This window comes from Thamnophis elegans, chromosome 5, assembly GCF_009769535.1.
Source record: "Thamnophis elegans isolate rThaEle1 chromosome 5, rThaEle1.pri, whole genome shotgun sequence".
Lineage (NCBI taxonomy): Eukaryota > Metazoa > Chordata > Lepidosauria > Squamata > Colubridae > Thamnophis > Thamnophis elegans.
In genome coordinates, this window is record NC_045545.1 from 86,108,480 (window position 1) to 86,133,602 (window position 25,123).

The 25,123-nt window shown below is 39.5% G+C and overlaps 1 protein-coding gene across 1 annotated transcript in view; it reads left to right on the forward strand.

Moving 5' to 3' along the window:
* The window catches only part of GNAS (GNAS complex locus), a 122,773-nt gene that overhangs the window by 56,210 nt on the left and 41,440 nt on the right, over nucleotides 1-25,123 (forward strand). The window contains exon 6 of the mRNA XM_032217914.1: nucleotides 18,233-18,330. Coding sequence (XP_032073805.1) covers nucleotides 18,233-18,330 — 98 coding nt within the window. The remainder of the gene's footprint in view (nucleotides 1-18,232; nucleotides 18,331-25,123) is intronic.

Here is a 25,123-nt window from a genome sequence, read left to right on the forward strand (position 1 = left end):
GTCCTGTGATCACCTTTTGCGACCTCCTGACAAGCAAAGTCAATGAGGAAGCCAGATTCACCTCATAACCAGGTTACTAACTTATCAACTACAGTGATTCACTTAACAAAGTTGTGGCAAAAAGTTCATAAAATGAGGTATAACTCACTTAACAAATGTCTCACTTAACAACAGAAATTTTGGGCTCAATTGTCATAAGGCAAGAACTACCTGTACTGTATAGCAGTGGGGACTTCAGAGGTTGTTATTGCTACGTGATGTGATGACTTGATAACAGGTTTTATGACCACATTACTTAGCAACAGAAATTCCTGAGCCAATTTAATGCTTGCACCAAGTAATACTGCTTGCACTTGTACTGCTTGAACCAATACATTCTGGACAAATATAGTATTGATTAGAAAGTATATAGTATAAAACAGTAGTAACTGAAGTTATGTTGAATGTGTACTGTGCCAATAAATGAAAAACTGGGTTTGAATCTTGACACAAGAGTCTTTATAAGAATATTTCTACCATTTTTCTGATTCTGAAAAATGATAACAGGCCTTTTGACTTGTCACAACTGCTTTGTTTTCCAGCCTGGCTGTGTACCAGGGTACAGATAAAATGTATTTGTTCTGAGGAATGTTTATTTCCTTTATGATAACATCAGGCCTGTAAGCTTTCAGTCATAATTAATATGAGGTACCATAGTTACATGCAGCAATACTGAAATATGAATATAGAAGGGTCACTTCCTTGTACTGCATTTAAGATAGATGAATCCCCTCCCCTTCCCCTTAAGGTAAAGGTTCCCCTCGCACATATGTGCGAGTCGTTCCTGACTCTAGGGGGCGGTGCTCATCTCCGTTTCAAAGCCGAAGAGCCAATGCTGTCCAAAGATGTCTCCATGGTCATGTGACCAACATGACTAAATGCCAAAGGCGCACCGAGCGCTGTTACCTTCCCACCATAGGTGACTCCTATTTTTCTACTTGCCTTTTTACATGCTTCCAAACTGCTAGGTTGGCAGAAGTTGGGACAAGTAACAGGAGCTCACTCCGTTACCCGGCGCCAGGGATTTGAACTGCCAACCTTTCTGATCAACAGAAAGCTCAGCATTTTAGCCACTGGGCCACCATGTCCCTCCCCTTTCTCCTTACACAGGTCCAAATCATATGAAAAAAGAGTGAGAGAAAGAGAGATGAAGTTTATGACCTGCATCCAACAGAGGTTGGTGACTTCGGAGTCTCCACCATCAAAGACATTAATTTTCTAGTGCGGGGGTCTCCAACCATGGCAACTTTAAGCTGGGCGGACTTCAACTCCCAAAATTCTGGGGAAAACTGGCTGGGGAATTCTGGGAGTTGAAGTCCACCCGGCTTAAAGTTACCAAGGTTGGAGACCCCTTGCTTTAGTGCAGGCCTGTCCAACCTGCTAACCACAGGGTTGCAAGTGACCCTAGACAGCTAGTAATGTGGCTCCCACAAGATAATATAAAAATATTTTAAAAATAAAGGAATTTATTTATATACATTGGCTATATTATATATTTTATATGAGGCCCAATAAAATTCCCCTTCACTCAGTGGGACCCTGGCAAGCAAAAAGGATGGACAACCAGGTTCTAATTGCACAGATACCGTATTTTTCAGAGTATAAGACACACAAGTTTTTGCACTCTGCAGACTTCCTAAAAACGGCCAGTTTTTTGCCTGTTTTTTTGCCTCCCCTCCCAGGAGCACTTTATAAGCCCCCTAAAGGCTATGTACGGCCATTTTGGTGAAGGGGGCAGGGTTTTAGGAGGCAAAAAATGCTGTATTCAGTGTACAAGACGCACCCAGATTTTCAGCCTCTTTTTCGAGGGAAAAAGGTACATTTTATATTCCGAAAAATACAGTAAGCTCCTTCCTGTTGATATATACTTCTTAGGAGCAGCTTCAGCAGTTTAGAGAGACGGACAAGGAGTAGAAGCATAAACATTTCTTTTTGTCTTTGTGAATTCAAGTTCCTCTCACATCGCTTTATAGTTTCATGAGAAATTTTGGGATAGAAATTAAGCTTACAGGAATTGTGTTTATCCATTGGGCTAAACCAGGGGTGTCAAACTCAAGGCCCAGGGGACGGATGTAGCCCAGAAGGTGCTTAGATCTGGCCCTCAGAGCCACCCTAGAAAGAGAGAAGGACCGGCCCACAGTGCATCTGCCAGCGAAAACAGAGCTGTATTCGCTGGCAGAGGGTTGCAGGAGGCCATCGCCAAAATGGAGCTCAAGAGGCAGTTTTTTCTGGCAGAGGCTCAGGCCACCACAGGTGCCCCCGACATGAGTGACGTCGAGCTGGCCATGCGGATCCTGGCTACACCCACCCCAGCCCCCCGAGGTCAAACACAACCCTGATGCGGCCCTCAATGAAATCAGTTTGACATCCCTGTGCGCCTAAACCATAATGGGGTCCATTTGGTTTTACTTTAGTGCAGTCTATATAACCAGCCAACGGTGGCTTGTTCAACAAAACATAAAAATCATAAACAAACATAAGCAAAACTGTGTCTTGGAGCAGGGGTGCATAACTCCAAGGTGCAGTCAGTATTCAAAACCTCCAAATCTTCTCCGGAAGTTGCAGTAATGTTGAAAATGCAACAAAACAAAACCGAGAGCATTACCATCAGCAGAATTGTATTGAATTGAATCATCGTTTGGTTTTAAATTAAATTGAGCCCTTTTTCTTTTGACACGCCCACATTTTTGTATTTCCCTCATTCTAAATTTCACTCTGCAGTACATACTCAGAAGCGAAGCATCCCCGCCCCAACTTTGCCTTTAAAAAAAAAACCCTTGCAAATTCTGTCTTTAAAAATACAATTTGGTTAATGTGTTCTCACTGCAAGAAAATTACAGCATTTGGAAAAGCCCAGAAAGTGTAGAGAATTACCAGCATATTTCTTCCAGTTTTTAAAAAAAAATAGAATCAAGGGCTCCAAACATAGCCAAAGAAAGAAATAGTTCCAACTAGCCATGCTAGAAAAAAATACTCTATGGTATTTATTATTTATTTATTAATGATACTTTTGGCCATTCTACTCCAAACATCATTGAGCTGGGAGGAAGTAATAAATAGTTTTTGAGGAGAAAAAGAAGTAGAGTGACAGGTCGTGGTTTTTAGCCATTAGCTGGCCAACCAATTATAAAAATGTTGCTGATTGATGTTCTCTGAACTTAATTTGTTTTCTTGCAGACAATTCATTACCTGATTAGGTAACTTCTTCAATGCATCATTGGCACCAATAATGTTATCTAGTTGGGTAATGAAACATTCCCACGAAAACAAGCAAGCTCAGAGAGCACCGGGGTGGGTTTCTCGCCCCGTTCCAACCGGTTCGGTTGGAACGGGGCCAGTGGCGTCCTTGTGCATGTGCACGGCACACGCATGCGTACTAGCGTCTGTGCGATGCTCCAGCTGCTCCTGGAGGATCGCGCAGGCGCTGTATGCGTCCTGTGCATGCGTGGAAGCGTAGAACTCGTCAAAACCGGGTAAGGAGCGCGGGCGGGCGAGTGGGCCCTTCGCCGTTCCTGGAAGTTACTTACTTCCGGGTTCGCCGACCAACCGGTTTGCAGGGACCACCGCGAACCGGTTGAAACCCACCCCTGGAGAGCACCAAGGACCCTACAGTTCAACCCTGAGCTACAAATATTATCCTCCGTTGATACTAAAAGCATCTTTCCAAGATCTTGCTGTGTTGTGGCTGTGACCTCAGCAGGTATATCTTGCGCTCCAAGTGAAATACAATTGAATTGCTAATCTCAGTAGAGAGTAAATGTAACAGCTACATTTATATAAGAAAGGCTTGCAACTGAGGTTTAGATGTCACATTTGGCTTTAGGAAAAAACGAAGAGGCGTATGTGAGAAAGACAGGCCTTTTCAGAATATATCCTAATCCTGACCTTTATTTGTAAGGTTTACTAGGCAATGACCTATTTAACATTACTGTTGTAAAAAACAGTCTCATGGGGCACTGAACTTTGTCCTAACAAAATTGGATCTCTTGTTTAACAGCAGTGTTGTGTAATTTCTGTGCACACACCTTTCAGTATTTTGTGTGTGTGTGTGTGTGTGTGCGTGCGTGCTTGCGTGCAAGCTTTAAAAAAGCACCATTGCTGTCTTAAACTGCCAGCGGTAAACAACAAGCTCTCAAAATGCCAAGTCTGCTTTCTGTTTTTATTTCACAGTGTTGCCTATGTCTATTCCGAGTGCCTCTTTTCTGGAGTCCGTTTATAGCATAATAAATGCAGAGCCATTGCTTTGTATCAGGAGACCTTCCTTTGGAGAAATGCTGTTGGAAATACACTGTATTTTTCCTAGCACTGAAACAGCATTATTTTGTAATTGAGACTCCTGCAGGTGTTGCCCACAATACGGCCAGCAGCTCCTGCTGCAGTACACCCACAACATTGGCTGGCCTCGCTGCCAGAACGTATCAGGGGTCATTGCACACTGTTATTCTAGAAGAGAAAAATGATTCCCAGGCAAAAGAAATCTTCCCCTCCTTCATCTCCACAAGATAATTCTTGCTTAACATCAGTAGCCACTAGGTGATAAGTCCGAATGACTCCATCATGCCTGTGGCTTGACATGTACAGGTTGTCCTTATTCTGTGTGACTTTTGGAAAATCTAAAAGATCCTGCAGTGTGCCTGCTGTTTCAACAGAAGCAGGACTGTTTTCCTGCCTGCGTTTCTGTAACACCTCCGTTGTCTTCATGCTGGTATTAATATGACCCCATTCCAAACATGGACATTATCTTTCATCTTTCTTTCTTTGGTTTTTTTTTTCCCCTTCAGGAGTTTCTCAATTGATTTATTTTGTCCTATTTCCTGCTTGTAGTTATTGCACAAATGACTTGCTGAGCTTAAGGGTTCCCCCCCCCCGCTTGATTTTCATTTAGCATTACTTTAACTTCATATTTAACAATATTTAGTTTAATACTGCTTAGAGCCCAGATGGCGAACCTATGGGACGCATGCCACAGGTGGCACTCAGCGCCCCTTCTGAGGGCATGCGAGCTATCGCCCCAATATAACGTGACTGCGTGTGCGCCTCCCACTGGTCAATTTGTCATCGGGCCTCTGCCATGGATGTGCAGGGGGCCACGTGCGCATGCGTGCGTGGCATTTTGGGAGTTTGGGTGCACACTTTGGGCACTCGCTCCGGTAAAGGTTAGCCATCACTGTCTTAGAGCCTCTCTTTGAAAGAAATGGTGAAGAAATATTAAATGCAAACAAACAAACAAGTAAATGAATGGATATCTTCTACTCCCATACTCACCAGAAAGTAGACAGTATCTGTTCTCACCAGCAGAACACATAAATCAATATGAAAGGTGGAAAGTTCTCCAAATTGAGTATTCATATCTGCAGTAATGTGCTTAAGAGTTGTGGGAAATTTAAATACTGTGGGATTGTATGGTGGATAACGAGACGTTTTTTTGTGATAGGCTGCTTTTTGGTATCAATGGAGAATGGTGTTATCTCCATTCTGTTTGTTCTGCCTATTTCTGCCTACTCAACCTTCTGAATGGTTTGAATTAGGCACTAGACTGGATGGTTGATTGTATCTACTTCCATCAGTGTATTGATTTGAATACCAGGAAGACTATAAAGACTACCGATACTGCAAAGTAATTCCAATTTCTGAACTGTTGAGCTATGGAAACCTCACTGGAATGCGAAGTAAAACATCTCCCCAAATTTGATTTTAAATTCAATATTGATCTTCCTAAGCCTGGAGAGCCCTAAGTAAAAGTATATACAATGAAACTTGACTATGGTTAACCAAAGAAATCCTTAAGCTGTCCAATTACTTTCTATAACAAGTTTTCATCATTTCTTCCTTATTCATTGAATGATTATGTTGAGTTATTTTGATCAATGTGAGGTTTAGAACTATAACCTAATAAAGTAAGATCTGCTGTTATGGTTCAGTTTTCCTTTGCTTAGCTAAAGGTTTGTAGAGATTCTCAGTCATCCAGTCATGGTTGTCTCAAAAGTGCTTTTTCAGGAGGCAACTTGACTTCCTTGTTTTTTCTTTTGAAGACATTTTGCTTTCCATTCAAGAAGCTTCTTCAGCTCTGACATGATAGTGGAGAATTCCCAATGGGACTTTCTGGTTTTTCTCTGAAGAAGTTTTGCTTCTCATCCAAGAAGCTTCTTTACAGCTGAAGAAGCTTCTTAGATGAGAAGCGAAACTTCTTCAAAGAAAAACCAGAAACTTCAGTTGCCTCTTGAAAAAGCACCTTTGGTACCAGAACAATTAATTAAAAACACTTTAAGTTGTTTTCATACCATCCATACAAGAAAGGAACAGTAACAAAGGAGACATATTGTCCAATGGATCAATAATAACTTGGGGAAGGATTGGGTTAGCACTTAAAACATCTTTTTTCTTTTCCCCAAACCAAATAATTTAAAATATGCCTATATATGAATAAGATTTTCTCAGTTGCAGTCCTATGCAGAATTATTTGTCGGAATAATAGAAGTATACTGGGGTAATGCCCTTAAAAGTTATTTAGAGTCAAGTTTGAAAGCATCACAGATTCCCAGAAAATGTTATCTTTGGTTTACTATAAACCTACATCTGCTAGGCTAGAAAGATTATTGAATCAAGGCAATTTGAAGTCTATTAAATTTTGAATGCACAAGAAAAAATGTTCAGGGCATGTTCTAAAAGTAGATGAAATAACAACATTGCTGAAATGAAGCTGTTCTAAATTATGGTTTAAATCCTAAACCAAAATAAATATTAAGGCTCTTGGGGTTTTCCCTCTCTTCTTCATACATTCAGTACCCAAACCTGAACTAGGTACCCAGTTGCCTAAATTGGGACTCTAGTCATGATATGTAAGATGTGTTAGTGTATATTTCCAGTGCAAAGTCATAATCATTCTGCTCAATCCAATGAGTTTAAGAACGGATACGATGAAGAGCATCTGTCGGTGTGGTCAAATAGGAATGGAAAACAATTTAATTGCAATTAATCTATATACCATAGTTTTTGGAGTATAAGATGCAACTTTTCCCCCCAAAAAAAGAGGTTGAAAATCTGAGTGCATCTTATACACTGAATACAGCATTTTTAGCTGCCCGAAACCCTGCCCCCGCACATTCAATGTTTTTGCAAAAATTGATGTGCAGAGGCTTGGGAGGCCTGCAAAGTGCTCCTGGGGGCTGGAGAGGGCAAAAACGAGCAAAAAATGCACCTGTTTTTTGCAAATATGGGGTGTGCAGAGGGTTTGGGAGGCCTGCAGAGTGCTCCTGAAGACTGGGCAAGACAAAAACGAGTGAAAATGGGGCTGTTTTGCACAAAAATGGGGGTGTTTTTGCCTTCCCAAGCCCCCAGGAGCACTCTGCAGGCCTTCCAAACTCTCTGTACACCCTATATTTGCAAAAAAGGGGGCATATTTTGCTCATTTTTGCCCTCCCTAGCCCTCAGGCACACTCTACAGGCCTTCCAAACTCTCTACATGCCTCATTTTTTGCATAAAATGGGCCCATTTTTATGGGAAAGGGACCATTATTTGCTTATTTTTGCCCTTCCTAGCCCCCAGGAGCACTCTACAGCCCTCCCAAACCCTCTGCATGTCCCTGTTCCTCTTGGCTTCTAGGTACTAGCTAAGAAATGATTTTTCGAAATGACCATCGGATCATTCGTATTTTTTATATTGTTATTAACACAATCTGATGCTAAGAAGTTAGACGTTCTGCTCGCTCTCCCCACCTGAAAAGAATTCTGTTCCAACTGCCACTTGGGCGTTGGCGTGGCTAGTAATATATAAGGCAGCAATTAACAGGAAGATGGTTCTTCCTTTTCTGGCATTCATTTTAGCAAGTGTCCTGAAATCAGGGTGAGCTGGATCTTTAAGGCTGCTATTGTGTGCCTTGAGCAACACCAGGTTTTCTCAGAGCGTTGTTCTTGAACAGCATTGCAGAGGAACATCAGATTAGAAAAGTCATTGCGTTGTGTGTAGACAACCCCAAGCAGACATTATTATCTCTACTCAGAAAATATCCATTTTAAGGCATTTTCTTCCAAAATACACACATTTTGAAACAAGTTACTACAGTATTCAGTGTTTTCTACATTGTGCTTTGTGTCACAGATCTTAGGAATACTTCCTTTTAATGTGACAAATGCTTTGATAAGGAAAGGCTTCAGATGTTTTACCTAATTCTGTACAAAATATGTCATTTATCCCCAAGGTGGAATGTGTTGCTTCCTTAAAATTGAAAAATCTATTTTGAGTTTCTTTCTTTTTTTTTACTGAATTCATCATTTTACCAAATTCATGAGACACTCATATTTATTTCTATTACTGAGAATGACTGCTTGATCATCTAAATGGGGAGTTAGAAAGTGGAAACAAGGAAAATAAGCATCTTTAGGCCCCTTCAAGATAACAGGTAGCCCTCAACTTACACCTATTCATTCAGTGACCGTTTAAAATTACAACAGCACTGGGGGGAGGGGAAGCGACTTAATGACTATTTTTCATATTTACGGCCATTGTAGACTACCCATGGTTACGTGGTCAAAATTCAGACAATTGGCAACTGGGATGTATTTATGATGGCTGCTGTATCCTGGAGTCATGTGACCCCCTTTTGCGACACCTTCTGACAAGCAAAGTCAGTGGGGAAACCTGATTCAGTTATTCACTTATCAACTGTGGCAAGAAAAGTCATAAAATGGGGAAAAACTCACTTAACTGTCTTGTTTAGCAGCAGAAATATTGGGTTGAATTGTGGTAAAAAATCAAGGACTGCCTGTACTTCTCTGGATTAGACAGTTTTAAAATCAGCTTATTGAAAGATGCAGAAGTGTTTTGCATGGCCAATCACTGTTTAAACTTCTGGCAGTTTAGAACCAGGGGGGAAAATGGTCTACTTTTAATTTATAGGGCGCAGAGCATGGTTTTTCTTGCCCTCTGAAATCTATTTAACTGTCTCATGTTTTTTCCCCCTTTGGTCACTGGCTGAAAATTTAGCTATATCCTGAGTTTTGTCTAATCTTGCCGTTTTTGTTTTGTTTTATTATTTTTTGACTTCTAATTGATTTCCCATGGTTTATTAGAACAGCTTGTTCTTCATTATGGTCTCAGATTCCACATTCAAGGATTGTGCCAATGTAATGCATTAGGCTCATTTAGATTTTCTAGAGCATTGTTTCCCAACTTTGTGGACGTCAAACCCCAGAATTCCATAGCTAACAGAGCTGTTGATAAGAATTCTGGGAAATGAAGTTCGCATACCTAGAAGCTGGAAAGAGTTGGAAATGCTGTTCTGGCATTTATAGGAGTATTTGACAAGACCAGTGGCCTTGAAGAAAGCTCCTACCAAACCTCTTCAATTTGTTTTTGATTTGACGTCAGCACTTTCAATTTGCATTTGAAACTCTATAGCCCAGGAGTGTCAAACTCAATTTCATTGAGGGCCGCATCAGGATTGGGTTTGACCTCGGGGAGCTGGGGTGGGTGTGGCCAGCTCAACATCACTTGTGCCGGGAGCGCCTGTGGGGGGACGAGCGCTCTGCCAGTGAAAACGTCCTCCTGCTGCCCTCTGCCAGCCAGAAAAAACGGAGCTCATGAGGCTGTGTGCAGCTCCCACGATCTCTGTTTCCTGCTGTGATAGCCTCCTGCAATCCTCTGCCAGTGAAGATGGAGATCGGGAGGGCTGTGGGCAGCCCTGGTGAGTTCCATTTTTGCTGGCAGAAGCACATGGGTCGGTCCTTTGCTGCTTCCAGGGCAGCCCCGTGGGCCACATCTAAACACTTTGTGGGCCGAATCCAACCCCAAGGTCTTGTGTTTGACACCCCTGCCTTAGAGGTTTGTCTGTAAGGACACCTTGAAGAACAGTCCGGCATCTTGTCTTTGCATTGTCGCCTCAAAAGGTCCATTTCACGAATGCCATGTTGCAAAAATAAATTTCTTCCCTCAGTGGCGCATAAACCATATTTTTCTTTCCTAGACGTTTGTAGACACTGTCAACTATAAGCTGCTGTTAATTTTCATACCACCCCACAGTATATTTTTCCAGAGATAAAAGTAGAACTATGGCTGCATAGCTGTCATAAATATCTATGAAGTGCTTCTTGAAGAGGTGATACCTCTGGACGAGGCACGTTGCAACAATTTGCTAGAGACTCTCTTCTAGGCCTCTTCATTGCTGTTGCTGTTTTCCTCACATCCCTAAGCAATTTTGCCTTCTTTTTTTTTAGCATACAGGAGGAACAAGGAAGTTTTTACAACTTCCTTATTATTTTGCTGAAGAGCCTGGAAGCCTGTAAGAACTATGAACTACTGGCAGAGCTGGGTGTATCAGAAATGTTGCTTCAGCTTTCCATAAACGATGTTATACACAGAAGTTTCTGTTCACCTGTTTCCTAACTGGTCCTCAGTCAAAATGAAATCCAGAAATTTGACTTCAGATGCTTTTTTGCTGAATTGTAAACATTAGAGCGGGGTGTCAAACTCAAAGTCCGGGAGTTGAACCCGGTCCACGGGCTGCGTAGATCTAGCCCACGAGGCCACCCTGGAAACAGCAAAGAACTGGCCTATGTTGCCTCTGCCAGCGAAAAATGGAGCTCAGGAGGGCCACGTGTGCGCTCCCCCCAGCTTCATTTTTACTGGCAGAGGGTTGCAGGAGGCCATTGCTGCCAGAAATAGAGCTCAGGAGCCTGTTGTCACTGGTAGAGTGCTCGGGCCAGCAAAGGCATTCCCCAGCATGCATGACATCAAGCTGGCCATGCCCACTGTGGCCACGCCCACCTCAGCCCCCCACGGTCAAACACAGCCCTGATGTGGTTCTCAATGAAATTGAGTTTGCCACCCCTGCATTAGACAACTGGTGCTATTGTACCCTCTTTGTTATTATTCATTGGTGCTTTAAATACAGAATTTTGAGGGTTTTCCAGTGATTTCCCTTTTCATATCATTATTTATTCATTGAATTTATATACTGTGAACTCACAGTTAAACCTCTTGGTGGTAACATCTTATTAAAGAGCAAGAGTCAAAAATATCCTGACATGTTGGGGCTTAATGGATCATTTAAAATAAAAAAATGACTGTATCTATGACCAATAATACAGTATAAAAAATATTTTTAAAACGTACCCCATTCCCCAATAGAAGAGTACTTTGTGGAATGCATTTGAATTAAACACTTTCTCCCCATTTATGTGTGCTGTTGAAAATTACTTATTGTAAAGGTACTCCTTAACAACTATTCACTTATTGATGATTCAATGCTACAATGGAACTGAAAAAAGTGACTTATGACCATTGTTCATACTTAACGACCATTGTAGCCTCCCCGTGTGATCAAAATCCAGTCAGTTGGCAACTGGCTCATGACGGTTGCAGTGTCCCGGGGTCATGTGATCACCTTTCCTTACCCTCTGACAAGCAAAAGCAATGGAGAATCCAGATTCACTTAACAACCGTGTTGCTAACTTATACTGTGGCAAGAAAAGTCATAAAATAGAGCAAAACTCACTTAAAAAGCTGTCTCGCTTAGTAATGGAAATTTCGGGTGCAATTGTGGTTGTAAGTCAAGGACTGTCTGCACTTTGCAATAATTGCGATTAAAAATACATTATGATGTCTGCCTGACCCAAAATCCCCAAATAGTAGGATTTGATTTGTTCTGCAGCATTATGATGTCTACCATTATTTTTCTGGTTGTTTAATTTCAGTTGCCACTGAATGTCAAGATGAATCCTAAATAATCTATAATTCTCATTCTCTATGTATTCCACTGTTATCTCTTTCTCAACAAAAAAAGGAAGTTTGAAATTTGAAACCGATCGGTGGTGTATTACTCTTCAACCAGGGTGGGTTCCGGATCCCGTTGCAACCGGTACGCTGCAAAAGGGCCGGCATCCAACACCTGCACGCGAGCAGCGTGCGCATGCGTACTTACCGCACATGACACTCCAGCTGATCGGCGGAGCGTTGCACAGACGCTGTACGCCCCATGCTCGTGCACAAATGCCCCGATCAGCTCAAATAGAAGTAGGGTGGGTGGGTCCTCCAGAGCACCGTGCTGGAATGGTACTTGGTGCTACCAACAGGCACCAGTACGCCTCTACCAGGGCGTACCAGTCGTATCCCACCACTGTCTTGAACTCTCCTCATCTTGCTGTGCCACTTTCGTACAGGTGTACAATATTTTCTGTTTGCTGTGGGGTAGGGAACGAAGTTTTAGGTGAGGATCTAAACAAGGAAAAACCATGTGTATTTGGGTGAGGAGCCTCATGTAATATATCTCATCATAGTGTGGCAGCATACAGGAAGTCCTCAACTTAACGATCACAATTGCAATGAGAACTTCTAAGCAAGGCGGCTGTTAAGTAAGTCACCCCCATTTTTACAACCTTTTCTGCCACGCTCGTTAAGCAAATCAGTGCAGTTGTTAGGTGAATTATGTGGTTGTTAAGCAAATTTGGCTTTTCCCCATTGACTTCGCTAGTTAGTCCCAGATGGTGATCATGTGACCCGGGGGATGGGACCAACCTTGTAAGTACATGTCAGTTGCTAAACAGGCAAAGTTTGATCACATGACCATGGGATGTTGCGATGCTCATAAATGTGAGGACTGGTTGTAAGTCACTTTTTCAGTGCCACTATAATAGTCGCTAAATGAATGGTCAAAAGTTGAAGACTAATCTGTATTCTCTTTGCTTGAAAGAAGTGGAACAATTTTGAGAGCATCGCCCATTCTCTGAGGTCTGTTCTGTGACCGAAGATGGTCTTTACTCAAGGCCTGCTAAAAATGAGATGGAGGTTTTGTAGTTGTCTATTAGCAGTTAAAGGGACGCAGTGGCTCAGTGGCTAAGACACTGAGCTTGTCGATCAGAAAGGTCGGCAGTTCTGCAGTTCGAATCCCTAGTGCTGTGTAACAGAGTGAGCTCCCATTACTTGTCCCAGCTTCTTCCAACATAGCAGTTCGAAAGCATGTAAAAAATGCAAGTAGAAAAATAGGAACCACCTTTGGTGGGAAGGTAACAGTGTTCCGTGCACCTTCAATGTTTAGTCATGCCGCCAGAGGTGGGTTCCTACCAGTTCGCACCTATTCGGTAGAACCGGTTCGTCAAATCTACCGAACCGGTTAGAAGAGGTTCCACCAGTGGACCCGGAAAGCAGGCCACACCTACAGAAGAGGTTCCAAACATTTTTTGAAACCCACCACTGGCAAGGACCTTGTAACTTGACAGCTTTAAGACTTGCATGCTTCAATGCCAGAGTTTCTGAATAGCTACTTGGACCGACCTAAGTACTAATTCATAATTTCATATCTGGTCACATGGGCGGCAAGCCACTCCCACAAAGGAGGCCACACCCACAGAGTAGGTTCCAACAATTTTTGAAACCCACCACTGCATGCCGCCCACATAAACACAGAGATGTCTTCAGACAGTGCTGGCTCTTTGGCTTTGAAATGGAGATGAGCACCGTCCTCTAGAGTCAGGAACGACTAGCACATATGTGCAAGGGGAACCTTTACCTTATTAGCAGTTAATTGATAGACAATTAAGCCAGCACATAGATCACATAATGAGGTTTATTTCTGTTTAATTAAAAGTAGATATTGCTATGTGTTATTCTATATGCCTACATTCATATACCATTCATTTTATACAATTGATTGGTGTTTTTTTTCCTTGTTCCTTTGGGGTGGATTCCCTCTTTTGTGGCAATATACGAGCAACAATCCCATGTTACTAGGACATTTGTTTAAATTGTACTTTCATGGATTAAAAGCCAATTCTTACCAAGAAAATTAGATACACATTATCTAATTTGTCACTTAAGGTTAAGCCATAATATATATCAGGATAAGTAATGTCCAAACTATGTTTAAATTGATTTGCATTGGATTTTAATTTGGAGTGAAAAACTGCAGAATGGACAGCTTACTCATGTGGTTCATTTCTTAGGCACTTGTCTATAATCCAGTAAGCGTTAGTATTGATTGTAGGTCCTTGTTTTGAAATCTCAGTCAATAAGTTCAAAGAGTGGACTTGGTTTCTTTTTCCATCCCACGTGGAAAGTTAATAACCACATTAAAAAAGATAGCATAACAGTTGCTGGGTTATAGTTCGGATTAACAACATCAAGCAAAATAGTATTGTCATTGATCAAGTATTTTGGCTATGGTTCTGATTTCAAACTTCTGGTTTCTGCTTAGTCAGTTAAGTAATTGATTCCCAATAAAATGTGATCAAGGAAAGATTCCTCCTGTGAAGCATTCAAACAGTTTTATTTTTGTTTTGTTTTTGTTCTTTAATTATTTGGAATAGAGTAACAAAGGAGAAAGCATTGCGTGAAACCACATTACACATCAATAGCACATCAAGCTCAAATGCATTAAATCCCCTGTTTGAATCCACTGCTACTTCCTCAATCAAGGAAATAGAAGAGATATATTTTTCCAGAAGCAAATTGTTTCTAATATCCTGATAGCAATTTCCAGAAACAATTTGCTTCTGGATGCTCCAAAGAGACGCTGCTATCAGGATATTAATTATCCCAATATCTGATAGGCAATAAAAAGCTAAACACAATCCATCCAGAAATTTCCTGAGTTTTGCTTCTGGTAATTGTCTCCTTCAGATGATGGCAATTAGTAAGGGGACTTGGTTAATAAATGGAAGAAACAACAAGGTGACAGTAAAATACTGGAAATCTTGATTTTAAGGGAAACTAAAATCAAAAATAGTTCAATGTTGAGAAAGTGGATTTTAATTTATTCAAAGCAATGATACATAAAATTCTTTGTCAAGACACAAAGGGGAAAAGAAGCTCAAAATAGGTGGGCATTTCTAAAAGATACTAAAAATGTATTAGAAATAATTGTATAATTCACAGATAAAAGAAAAACAAAAGGAGGAGAAGGCAATATTACCGCACCAGAAACTTAGTGAATATCTGAAAACAGAAAGGATAGATATCAGAATTAAAAAGAGAAAATTTAAGTCAATTTAGGGATAATCTAGGATCACACTGAATGAACTGAGGTTACCAAAGGGTGCAAAAGACAAAAGGTGAGAATATGAAGACAACAGTGTCCTAAAACTGCTTTTCCAAAAGGCAAATGGACTTCCTTGTCTTTTTCTTTGAAAACGTTTCACTTCCCATCCAAGAAGCTTCTTCAGTTCTAACTGACTCGTGCAGAATGTAAGGATTTATATTCTTTGCAGTCATCTGTCATTAGCTCTCTTGAGAGAACTATTATGAGAGCCAGCTTGGTCCTAGTGCAGGAGTCGGCAACCTTAAACACTCAAAGAGCCATTTGGACCCATTTCCCACAGAAAAGAAAACAACAGGAGCCACAAAACCCTTCCAGGGTGCCTAGCAATTTCCCGAGTGGCCACAAAACTAACATAGGTATTTGAATTAAACATTCTGTTTTCCTCTGAAACTTTTCTTTTCTTGGATTTATCCATGGTTGGCCTACTGGGGGTCGAGAAGCTCAGTAAATTGTATGCTGTTGAATGTTGCACATTGGTGGTTGTGACACATATTTTGAGCAACAGGGAGCTGCAGCAGAGGGATGAAAGAGCCACATGCAGCTCCAGGTTGCTGACCCCTGGTCTAGTGGTTAAGGCACTGGGCTAAAAAGGAGACCCTGAGTTCAAGTCCCATCTTAGCCATGAAAGCCAAGTGGGTGACTTGGGGCCAATTCACTCTCTTTCAGCCCAATCCACCTCACAAGTTTGTTGTTGTTGTGGGGATAATAGGAGGAAGAAAATGTGCTGGATATATTCACCGCCTTGAGTTGTTTGTTTGAGAGATATAAATAAATAAATATTTTGTGAAACACATCCTTTGCAGCGATATTAAATTCTATACTGATCCTTCAAGGGTCTTAGATGTAACAGCAGTCATTTCATGTAATACACTTAGGTTACCCTAACTATATTTCATGAAATGATTGCTTTTACATTGTGGATGTCATCTCGGAGCCCCTTCAGTAATGGTTGAGAAATCCAGAAGGACAAGTGCACTGCCATAGAATTAGAGAAGGGCAAACATCTCGTTATCTTCAAAAGGGTCTTGGCCAACTTCTACACTGATTGGCTTGGTGTCAGTACCAAGCAAAAACAGATTATAAAATAGTCAATTTGTTAGCATTTGGGAAAGAATGCATGGCTGGGCAGAAGCCAGCATGGGTTTATTGGAAAGAAGGTCTGCCAAAGCACCCTGGTTTGTTTTTCTGATAGAGTGACCAATTCATTTAACTATGGAATATAGTGGGCATTGTATACTGTGATTTCAGAAAAGTTTTCAACACCATCTCCCATGAGATCATAGTAAAAAGGATGATAAAAAGTGGGCTGGGAAAATGGGCAAGATGAATATGCATTAGAGATAAGTGGAAAGATAAATGCAATCGATTTTTAAAAACCCAAAGGCATAATTATAGGGGGGTATATTAGGGAGCAGTAAACGCAGAAAGAATCCGGGGTGTTTTAGTGGATCAACTGTTGAACATCAACCAATAGTGTTAATGCAGCTTCACCAAAAGGAAACTAGACTTCATCAGCAGAAATAACGGCTCCAAGATCAAAAGAAACAATTCCCTGTTCTCCATTGATCAGACCAACCTAGAACATTGCACCTAGTTTTGGCCATTGCATTTTCAAAAATATATTAACGTGGAGTAGAATCAGAGGAGAAGAACCATGATAAAAAAAACTGGAAAGAAAACCTTAGGGGGAATAATTGGAAGTATTTGGTGTGTTCAGTGTGCAGAAAGGAAAACAGTAAAGAAACATGATCTCTGTCTTCATGTATCTGAAGAGAAGTCATGTCTCATAGAAGGAGCAGAATTGTTCAAAATTAGGATAGATCCCCCCAAATGATCCAGATTCAAAATTCCAATGTCCATCTCCCCTTGTGGTCGCATGATTACATTCTGGGCCCTCGGCAAACAGCCCCTCATTTGCAACTGTTTGCACATCCCATGTGACTGTAATGTTTTTCAAACTCAGCAACTTTAAAGTGTGTGGGCTTCAACTCCTGCTGGCTGGGGAATTCTGGGAGTTGAAGTTCACACATCTTAAAGTTGCCAAGTTTTAAAAAAAAACTGCACTAAGGCATAATGAGAATATAGGAAGTGCTGGTAATGGGGAATTGCCTGATTTGGCACAGATAACATTTTCTTTCTTGAAATCTTTGTTGTATGAATATCGGGTTGAAGGTGTTAGAAAGTTCACATAACTTCACTGTATTTTTTTATTGTAGTCTTTGCCAGAGAACTCTGGGCTTTGTTTAGTGGTTCTGCGTGTGTCTGTGTGTTGTGTGTGTGTGAGTGTGTGTTTTGAACCTGAATTTCCAGTACTTCACTACAGTAATTTAAAATAGATTCCAAAACAAGTCAATACAAGTGAACGGTGTTTAAGAAATGCTCTTTGGAACTTTCTTAACTACTTTGATACTTTGCAACATACTTTTGAAAAGTATTTTTAAAAAAGATCTGTTATACATACAATAGACTTAATAATTTGAAAAAAATACGTATTTGGTTCTGAGTTAGCAGTTTGCTGTGTCCTCATGAGTGGGGTTATTATTTCCTCCGAGTGGGGAAAATAAATTTATTAATCTATGAGTATAGGGAGAAAGACTAATGTAATAGCTTCAGTGAACGTTATTTAAGGTTCTAGTATTGATATTTTCAAAAAGAGGAAATGAATAGTTCTACATTTTTGAAATTCATTTGAAAATTCTTGAAATCCCAACACTTTAATATCACAGGTCATTGAGCATGGAATGACAGAAAAACAAATAATGCTTCTCTTCTATGTCCGATTATTCTAAGTTTTACTTTGCATTGTATCTTGTAGGAAGCTTATATGAAGGCACAAAGTAAATTGCTAAAGTTGAACAAATACAGCATACCGTAATTGCCAAACGTGACTTAGTTCAAATATTGAATTAGAATATAGAAATTTTGCCTAAGTAAAAGGAGCTTTTAAAACATATTTCATAAATATTTATTACTATTTATCAACTATCAGCTAAATCAATGGCGATACATTTGGTTAATGTAGAAAAACCCATTTGAAAATAACTTGAAACTTAGTATTTTATTTTATTGGTGGTTGCTCATTATATTACAGCATATTGCCTTTTATGTGTTCCTTTTCTGGTTGTTGATGTAGATTTATTCATTTTTTCTTCTTTTGCTTTCAGGAATTCTATGAACATACAAAAACACTTTGGCAAGATGAAGGTGTGAAAGCGTGCTATGAAAGATCTAATGAATATCAATTGATTGACTGTGCTCAGTAGTAAGTACAGCTTTTCTTACAATTAATTTTACTGATATATTAGAAGAAGAAACAGTGGAAAGATTCTGTGTTACTGCTGATATAATAGCTCAGGAATTCTGGGAGTTGAAGTCCACAGATCATAAGGGGGCCATAGTTCCCCCATCCCTGATCTAAATAGTTAAACTTGAGCCACATATTCATAAATAGTAAGTTTGCTGAGTTAATTTGATATTGTTGTAACTTTATACTGCAGCATTTAATTCAAATATTTTTGATGTTTTGAGGATAATAAGCAGTGGGAACTTCACAGAAAATCCAACAATTTCAAATGTATAATTGCAGTGTTAGAGAAAACATTCATTGTGTTGATATATAAGAAAAGCCTACTTTATAGCACCGCTAAGGTTGGACTAGTCTAGGAGAAAATCACAAACTAATTAGTCCTTTTAATTAACTTAAATCTGCCATTAACTCTGTCACCAAAATAAGTTAAATATTATGTGCAAATGTGAATCACGTTATGTATCTTATTACAAATTAGCACAGCCTTCATTTGTTGGAACAAGCTCAAATGATGTTTGTTAGTATTCCTACCTCTTTTCTTTTGTTTCTTCTTGGATTACCTTTGAAAATTAATCCACAATACAGAATTGGGTTCCTACAGGTTTGGCCTGGTTCGGACGAATAGGTAGTAACTTGGCTACTCACACACCCGAACCGGTTCTATTTTCGGTGGCGCCATCTTGATTTTTGGTTCTGCACATGCGCAGAACAATCTCCATTGCAAAAATGTAATTTGTTTTCCCTTTTCTAACATTCTGTGCATGCGCAAAACTTTTTTGGTGTAAATGCGCACGCACGCGGAGCAAAGTGTTTTTTGCCCCGAACCAGTAGTAATGTCGGTAGCAGCTTACCCTTGCCACAACACCATATCATTTTCAAACAGAGCCATTGCAAGGCTTTGCTATATGTAATTTATAGCTTGATTAGCTCTAAAATAATTCCCTGGGTATCAACGTCACAGATAAGGCTGGAAAACAGCAGTTTTGAGGGATCAGGTAGACTTTTTCTTCTATCCTATCAGAAGATGAGATTCATTCCTGATCAGATCATTTTAAAAAGATGCCTTTTTAAAAAGGTTTGATCAGGAATGAAGCTCATCTTCTGACAAGATAGAAGAAAAAGTCTGCTTGCTCTCTCAAAACTAGTTTCCCAGCCATATCTGTGACATTGATACACAGGGAATTGTTTCACAGCTAATCAGGCTGTATTTATTTGGTAAAATAACTTTTTAAAAAGGTATCTTACCAAATAAAACTTTTCTAGATTGGTCTACAAGATTAAAACCCTTAGAGATTGGTAGAGATCAATTTTGATCTAGTGGTGAAGGTATCAGACTAGAACCAGAAAACTGAGTTACAGTCTGCCCACGAAAGCCAGCTGGGTGACTTTGGGCCAGGCATTTTTACTCACCCCAACCCACCTCACAGGATTATTGTAGAGAAAATAGAGAGAGGAAGAAGTTTTGGCATATTCAGTGCCTTCAGTTATTTATAAATAATAATAAAGGCGAGATGTTAAAAAATATTTTAAAAAATACATTGGAAGGATACAGCAACTACACAGTTACTGAGTAGTTTGCTCTCAGTTGCCATCTTCTGGCCAGCCAAGAGGTCATAATTGGGCTGTGCCGATTTGTCACACTTGTTGTTGCAAAAGGCTTTAGAAAAAGTAAATTACTTGATACAGCAGCTTAGTCCTCTTTATAAAATAATAATAAAAGGGCAAGATCTCTCCACAATGTATGAAAACATGTTGATGAGAATTACTATTTTACAGGGAGCATTATTTCATTGATAGTTATTTTAGAAATTTCTCACCCAAGCTCTGCACCTCTTTATATGTGCAACTTAAAATACTATAATATTTTGTATATGTATCCATGATTGCAGTGTGGATGTATCCTCAGATGACTTTTTGAAGAATGTATGACCAGCAATAAATCTATATTTGCTAGGTTGAAGTGTTTTTATTACCTTGGACAGTTAAATTATATGCATTGATTACTAGTTAAAACAGCTGTGCTTCTCAATTTTATGTTGGTGGTTTCATTTTCATTGTTCCAATACTGTTTGTTTGTTATTGCCTTATGAGTCCCTTATGAATAAGCAGATAGTTTTAGAAACTTTAAAATAAGTAGATCAAGTTGAGGATGTGCTTGTATAACCTTTGTATACTCCCATCGTATAATAATGCTTGGTTAAAATCCTTGAGAGCTTCCTCTGCTGGCTCTATCTTTGAAGCCTACAGATGTCTTTGCTATGGGGTTGATGGGCTGACTAACTCAAGAATTCCAGGGAAGGATCTCAGGATACATTTCCATCCTACTTAATAATAGGATCCATGGTGTGACTTCCATTTTTATTCCAAAGTTCTTTGCTGGAATTCCTGATTGAAGTCAATTTTGTCGATGTTGATCTCACAGCAGATAAAAGATACAGTGATTTAGAGCTGTGGTGGCGCAGTGATTAGAATGTAGTATTGCAGGCTAATTCTGCTGACTGCCAGCAAGCAGTTCGATCCTGACCGGCTCAAGGTTGACTGAGCTTCCATCCTTCCAAGGTGGTAAAAGGGGAACCGAGATTGTTGGAGACAATATGCTGCCACTGTAAACTGCTTAAAGAGGGATGTAAAGCACTATGAAGCAGTATATAAGTCTAAGTGCTATTGCTATGCAGTTTCCTTTTCTCCATGAACAATACAGAGGGTTATATCATACAACGTAGTGTATGATAAAGTACCTACTTTTCAAACTGTGAAAGAACGAAAAAAGAATTTCATTAGCAAGAAATTATTGGGCATAACTCGCTACTTTAATATCCATACTATCTTCTTTTAGCTCTTTTTATGAATTCTCCATTTGTAATATTGGACTTTTTAAGGCAAAGACTGCAGTCTTCCGTCTCACATGAATTTATACTTGTTTTCATTAGATTTTTTTTTTCTCAATCTGACTAGTCTGTTAGAATAGGAAACCTGTCACTTTCAAAATACTGCTCAACTTTTCTGCTTCTGGGAAATTTAGTTCATCACCACCCCCTTTTTAGAAGAATGATTGCTTGAGCCTGTACTTCCTGCTTACTTATGCAGAAGTGAACAGCTTGAGGGGAGGGGAAAAAAGCAATTTCCCTTCCCTTAACTAAGGTTACCAAACTGGTTACTTTCACTGGAGCTGGAAGGGGAAAAAATACCTGTGATCCTGAGCCAGAGATGTCCGAGTGCATTTTACTTTGCAAGATTAATGAAAGCTAGGAGGGAAGTGTCAATACGTTTTTTTTTCCTCAACAGATTTTCAGGTGATTCTATAAAAAGGAAAGGAAAAAAGTAAATGCGTGGGAAATGTGGTCTCGCTATTACCATCTAGAATCAGAATAATTCACTTTTAGTTTTATACCAAGTAATTTGTCCATATTTAGTATTAAATGGAAAATGATTTCATTGTAATGGTAACACTTGGGAAGTGAGATTCTTATCAACGTGAATGAGATTCTGGCAAAGGGGCATAATGGAAAAAAGAAAGTTAAAGAAACACCTCTTCTAACAGCATATTACTGCAAAATACTTGCTTGAAAAGTATACCATCTGGTAAATGTTTCCTTGATGTAATGAAAGTCAGTTGGAAGAAGTAAGGTAGCTTCATCATGCCATTATTAGTAGTTACTTTTCAAATATCCAAATCTCTCCTAAAAGGGTACAGGATAAACATATTCTGTGATTTTGATTTAGAACTTGTTTTACTTTATATTATTCTTCGCATTGTTTTTGTATTATCATTATATCTTATTATTTTTGCCTAATTACGGTAGTTGGGTCATATATTTTCTACCGCTTTAATATCCATAAGAAGGCAGAGCAATCTTAAATAAATAACCAAGCATCCAACATGACAGTTTTATTACAGTAATACAAGCTCTTCCATCTTCCCCCACAAAATCAAGGTGGAAGGGCTTGGGTGTACGTGTGTGTGCGTGTGCACGGACACACATGTGCATACGCACACGCAGGTTTGCTCATGCCCTCGTTCTGCTAAAGATTTGCTCTGTGTATCCTCCAGTTAACATTTCCTGGACTTTTACCAGGGTGGAAAAGGAAATAGGGCGAGGGAAGCCTTTCGCAAGCTGTTTCACACCCCTTCGACTTCAGGAAGGGCTGGAAGTAGCGTGAGAGAGTTTCTGTTCATGGTGTTTCCTGCAAGAATGCCTCTACGTGTTTTCTTGCTGTCTGCCATTTCAAAGGAAGAGCTTAGGAGGAAAGCAGAGAGTCAGGTTAGATTGCCTGCACTTCATAGTTACAAAAATCCTTGCTTAGCTTTAGAAGGGGCCGAGCAGCCATTGAGCACTCTAGTAATCACGTATTTGTAAAATAGTTGGTTTTGTGTTCTCATTAGAAGAGAGCTGAAGACAGCAAATAGTAGAGAATCATGGGAGGTGGCAGAGATACACCAACATTATTGTGTCCTTTGTGTTGCTTGTTATTTGCATGATTCCTCCTCAGTCCATAAATGTTCGCACCCATTGACACCTAATTGTCCCAAACTGGTTCTTGTGTAATTATCTCCTTTAAATGACCCTTGTAATAAATACACAATGGTGTTTTTTTTTTAAGCAAATATTCAATCCTATCCCCTTCAACAGTGTTTTCATGATAGATGTTCTGAATGGGGTTTTTTTTTTCTGTAACTTTGCATTGATTTTTGTTGTTTGATTGTTTCCCGCTATTACTTCGGCCCACAATGAAGGCACATGGTGAGTTGCTACTTTCTGATATACCCAGAGATATTAACAACATACCTATTCAATGAAAAAGTGGTCCTTTAGGTGATATAGTAGTCTTTAACCACTGAATCACAAGCCAACCTCACCACTTAGCATTTCGAATCTTATTGTGAAGCTCAGAAATGGCAAGCAAAATTCCTTGAAAGACAATTTCCTTGCCACTTTCAATATTTCTTTTTATAGAGCACACTAAATTTCCAGAAGTATATTCATTTTTTATGTGTCGCCGTTAGGCATGCACTCTAGAATAAAAAACTAAGAATCTTCCATATCACACAGAGGCTTACTGATCATGCAGGGAAATTTAAAAGAAACTGTAATGTAAAAAAAGTAAATTTATTTTTAAAGTAAAGCACAGAGATAGATTGTTAGAGATCTATAATCAACCACTTAATCTCTGTATTTCCTTTGTAATTATTTCAGTACAATGATATCGCAGCAGAGAAGGATTCTACTAAAAGTGCAAGTTATAGATGAATACTTTCACTGATGTGGACAGAAAAATACTAACTGCAATGCTAGCCAGGAAGCTACAAAAAGTAATATCATCTATAAACCACCCATCTCAGTATTGATTTATACAAAAAACCAGCAAGCTTTCTGCAATAATTCTCTTGATATTTTGGATGTGGCAACAGATAAATTGGAATTAACTGTTCTAATTTCATTGGACATTGAAAAGCTCTTCAAATTGAAAGTATTTTTTTTGTTCACTCGATTTCAATTTGCTATTTTCACCCAACAACTAGAATTATTATAGATGTATTTGTCTCAACCTATCAATTTATACCTTAATGTCCATCAAGGATATCCTTTGTCTCCTTGGTTCGTGAAAATTTTGATGGTTCCTTTAGGCAGTTTCATGATTTTCCTATACAGGAGATGGTTACCAATTCCTGATCTAATTGCTTCCGAAGCATTTATAATGTTAGAATCCTTAATAGATACAGTGCTTAGAAAGAACAATTCAATTTTGTAAGGATTGGATCAAATTAATATTAGTTTTCACAATATCTCTGAATGGAATTAAGAAATGAAATATCCAGTTTTGCAGAATCAATGGATACATGTCCAATGAACTATTAAGCATATTTCTCATGATTTCAGAATGAAATTAATCAGAAAATATTATTCATGTTTCTTGGACCTCAAAATGTTTGGACATTAGATTTTTTCATGCGGTATTTTTTAAAAATGTGAAGGCTCTAATTCAGATGGCTTCAAGTCATCTATATCACAATTTTGGAAGAAAATATTATAGTTACAGATCCTAATGTCTTCCTAAAACAGTGGTTCAAGACCTGTGGTCCACGGACCTCTGGGGAACTGTGATCTCACAGGGGGCCCGTGAAGGCTTGAAGAAATATTATGATTTACCGTATTTTTCAGAGTATAAGATGCACTTCCCACCCCACCCCCAAAATGTGAGTGGAAAAGTCTGTGCATCTTATACAGCGAATATTGCGGTGTGGTGAGGGGTTGGTGCGGTTGTTCTAGAATTGGCGGCGGCAGTCGCAGCGAACAGGTGGCGGCGGCAAACGGGCTGTGGTGAATGGGCCAGATGAATACCAGATGGATGCTGGAAGGCAGAGGCAGATTTTTTTTTCTTGTTTTGCTCCCAAAAATCTTGGTGCTTATATTTATGAGCATCTTATAGTCTGAAAAATAAGGTAAATCTTGAGTTAAGTCTTGGTGATCTGTGGCCATGGTCCATGGTCACAAAAGGTATTTAAAGGGGGTCCATGATGAAGAATAGATTGAGAACTACTGTCCTAAAACACAGGGCATGTCACCTCATAACCTTCGCCTCTAACATGTCTGGGCATGGATCCGGAGGATAATTTTACCTAAATGGAAGGCAAGTTATTTCCCTGATAGTGAGGAATGGATTCAAAAAAACTTATCTGTTCTTGAAAAGTCATGTGTTGTAAAAATGAGAATTGTGAAGCACAATGTTTCTTTATTGTCTCAATTGA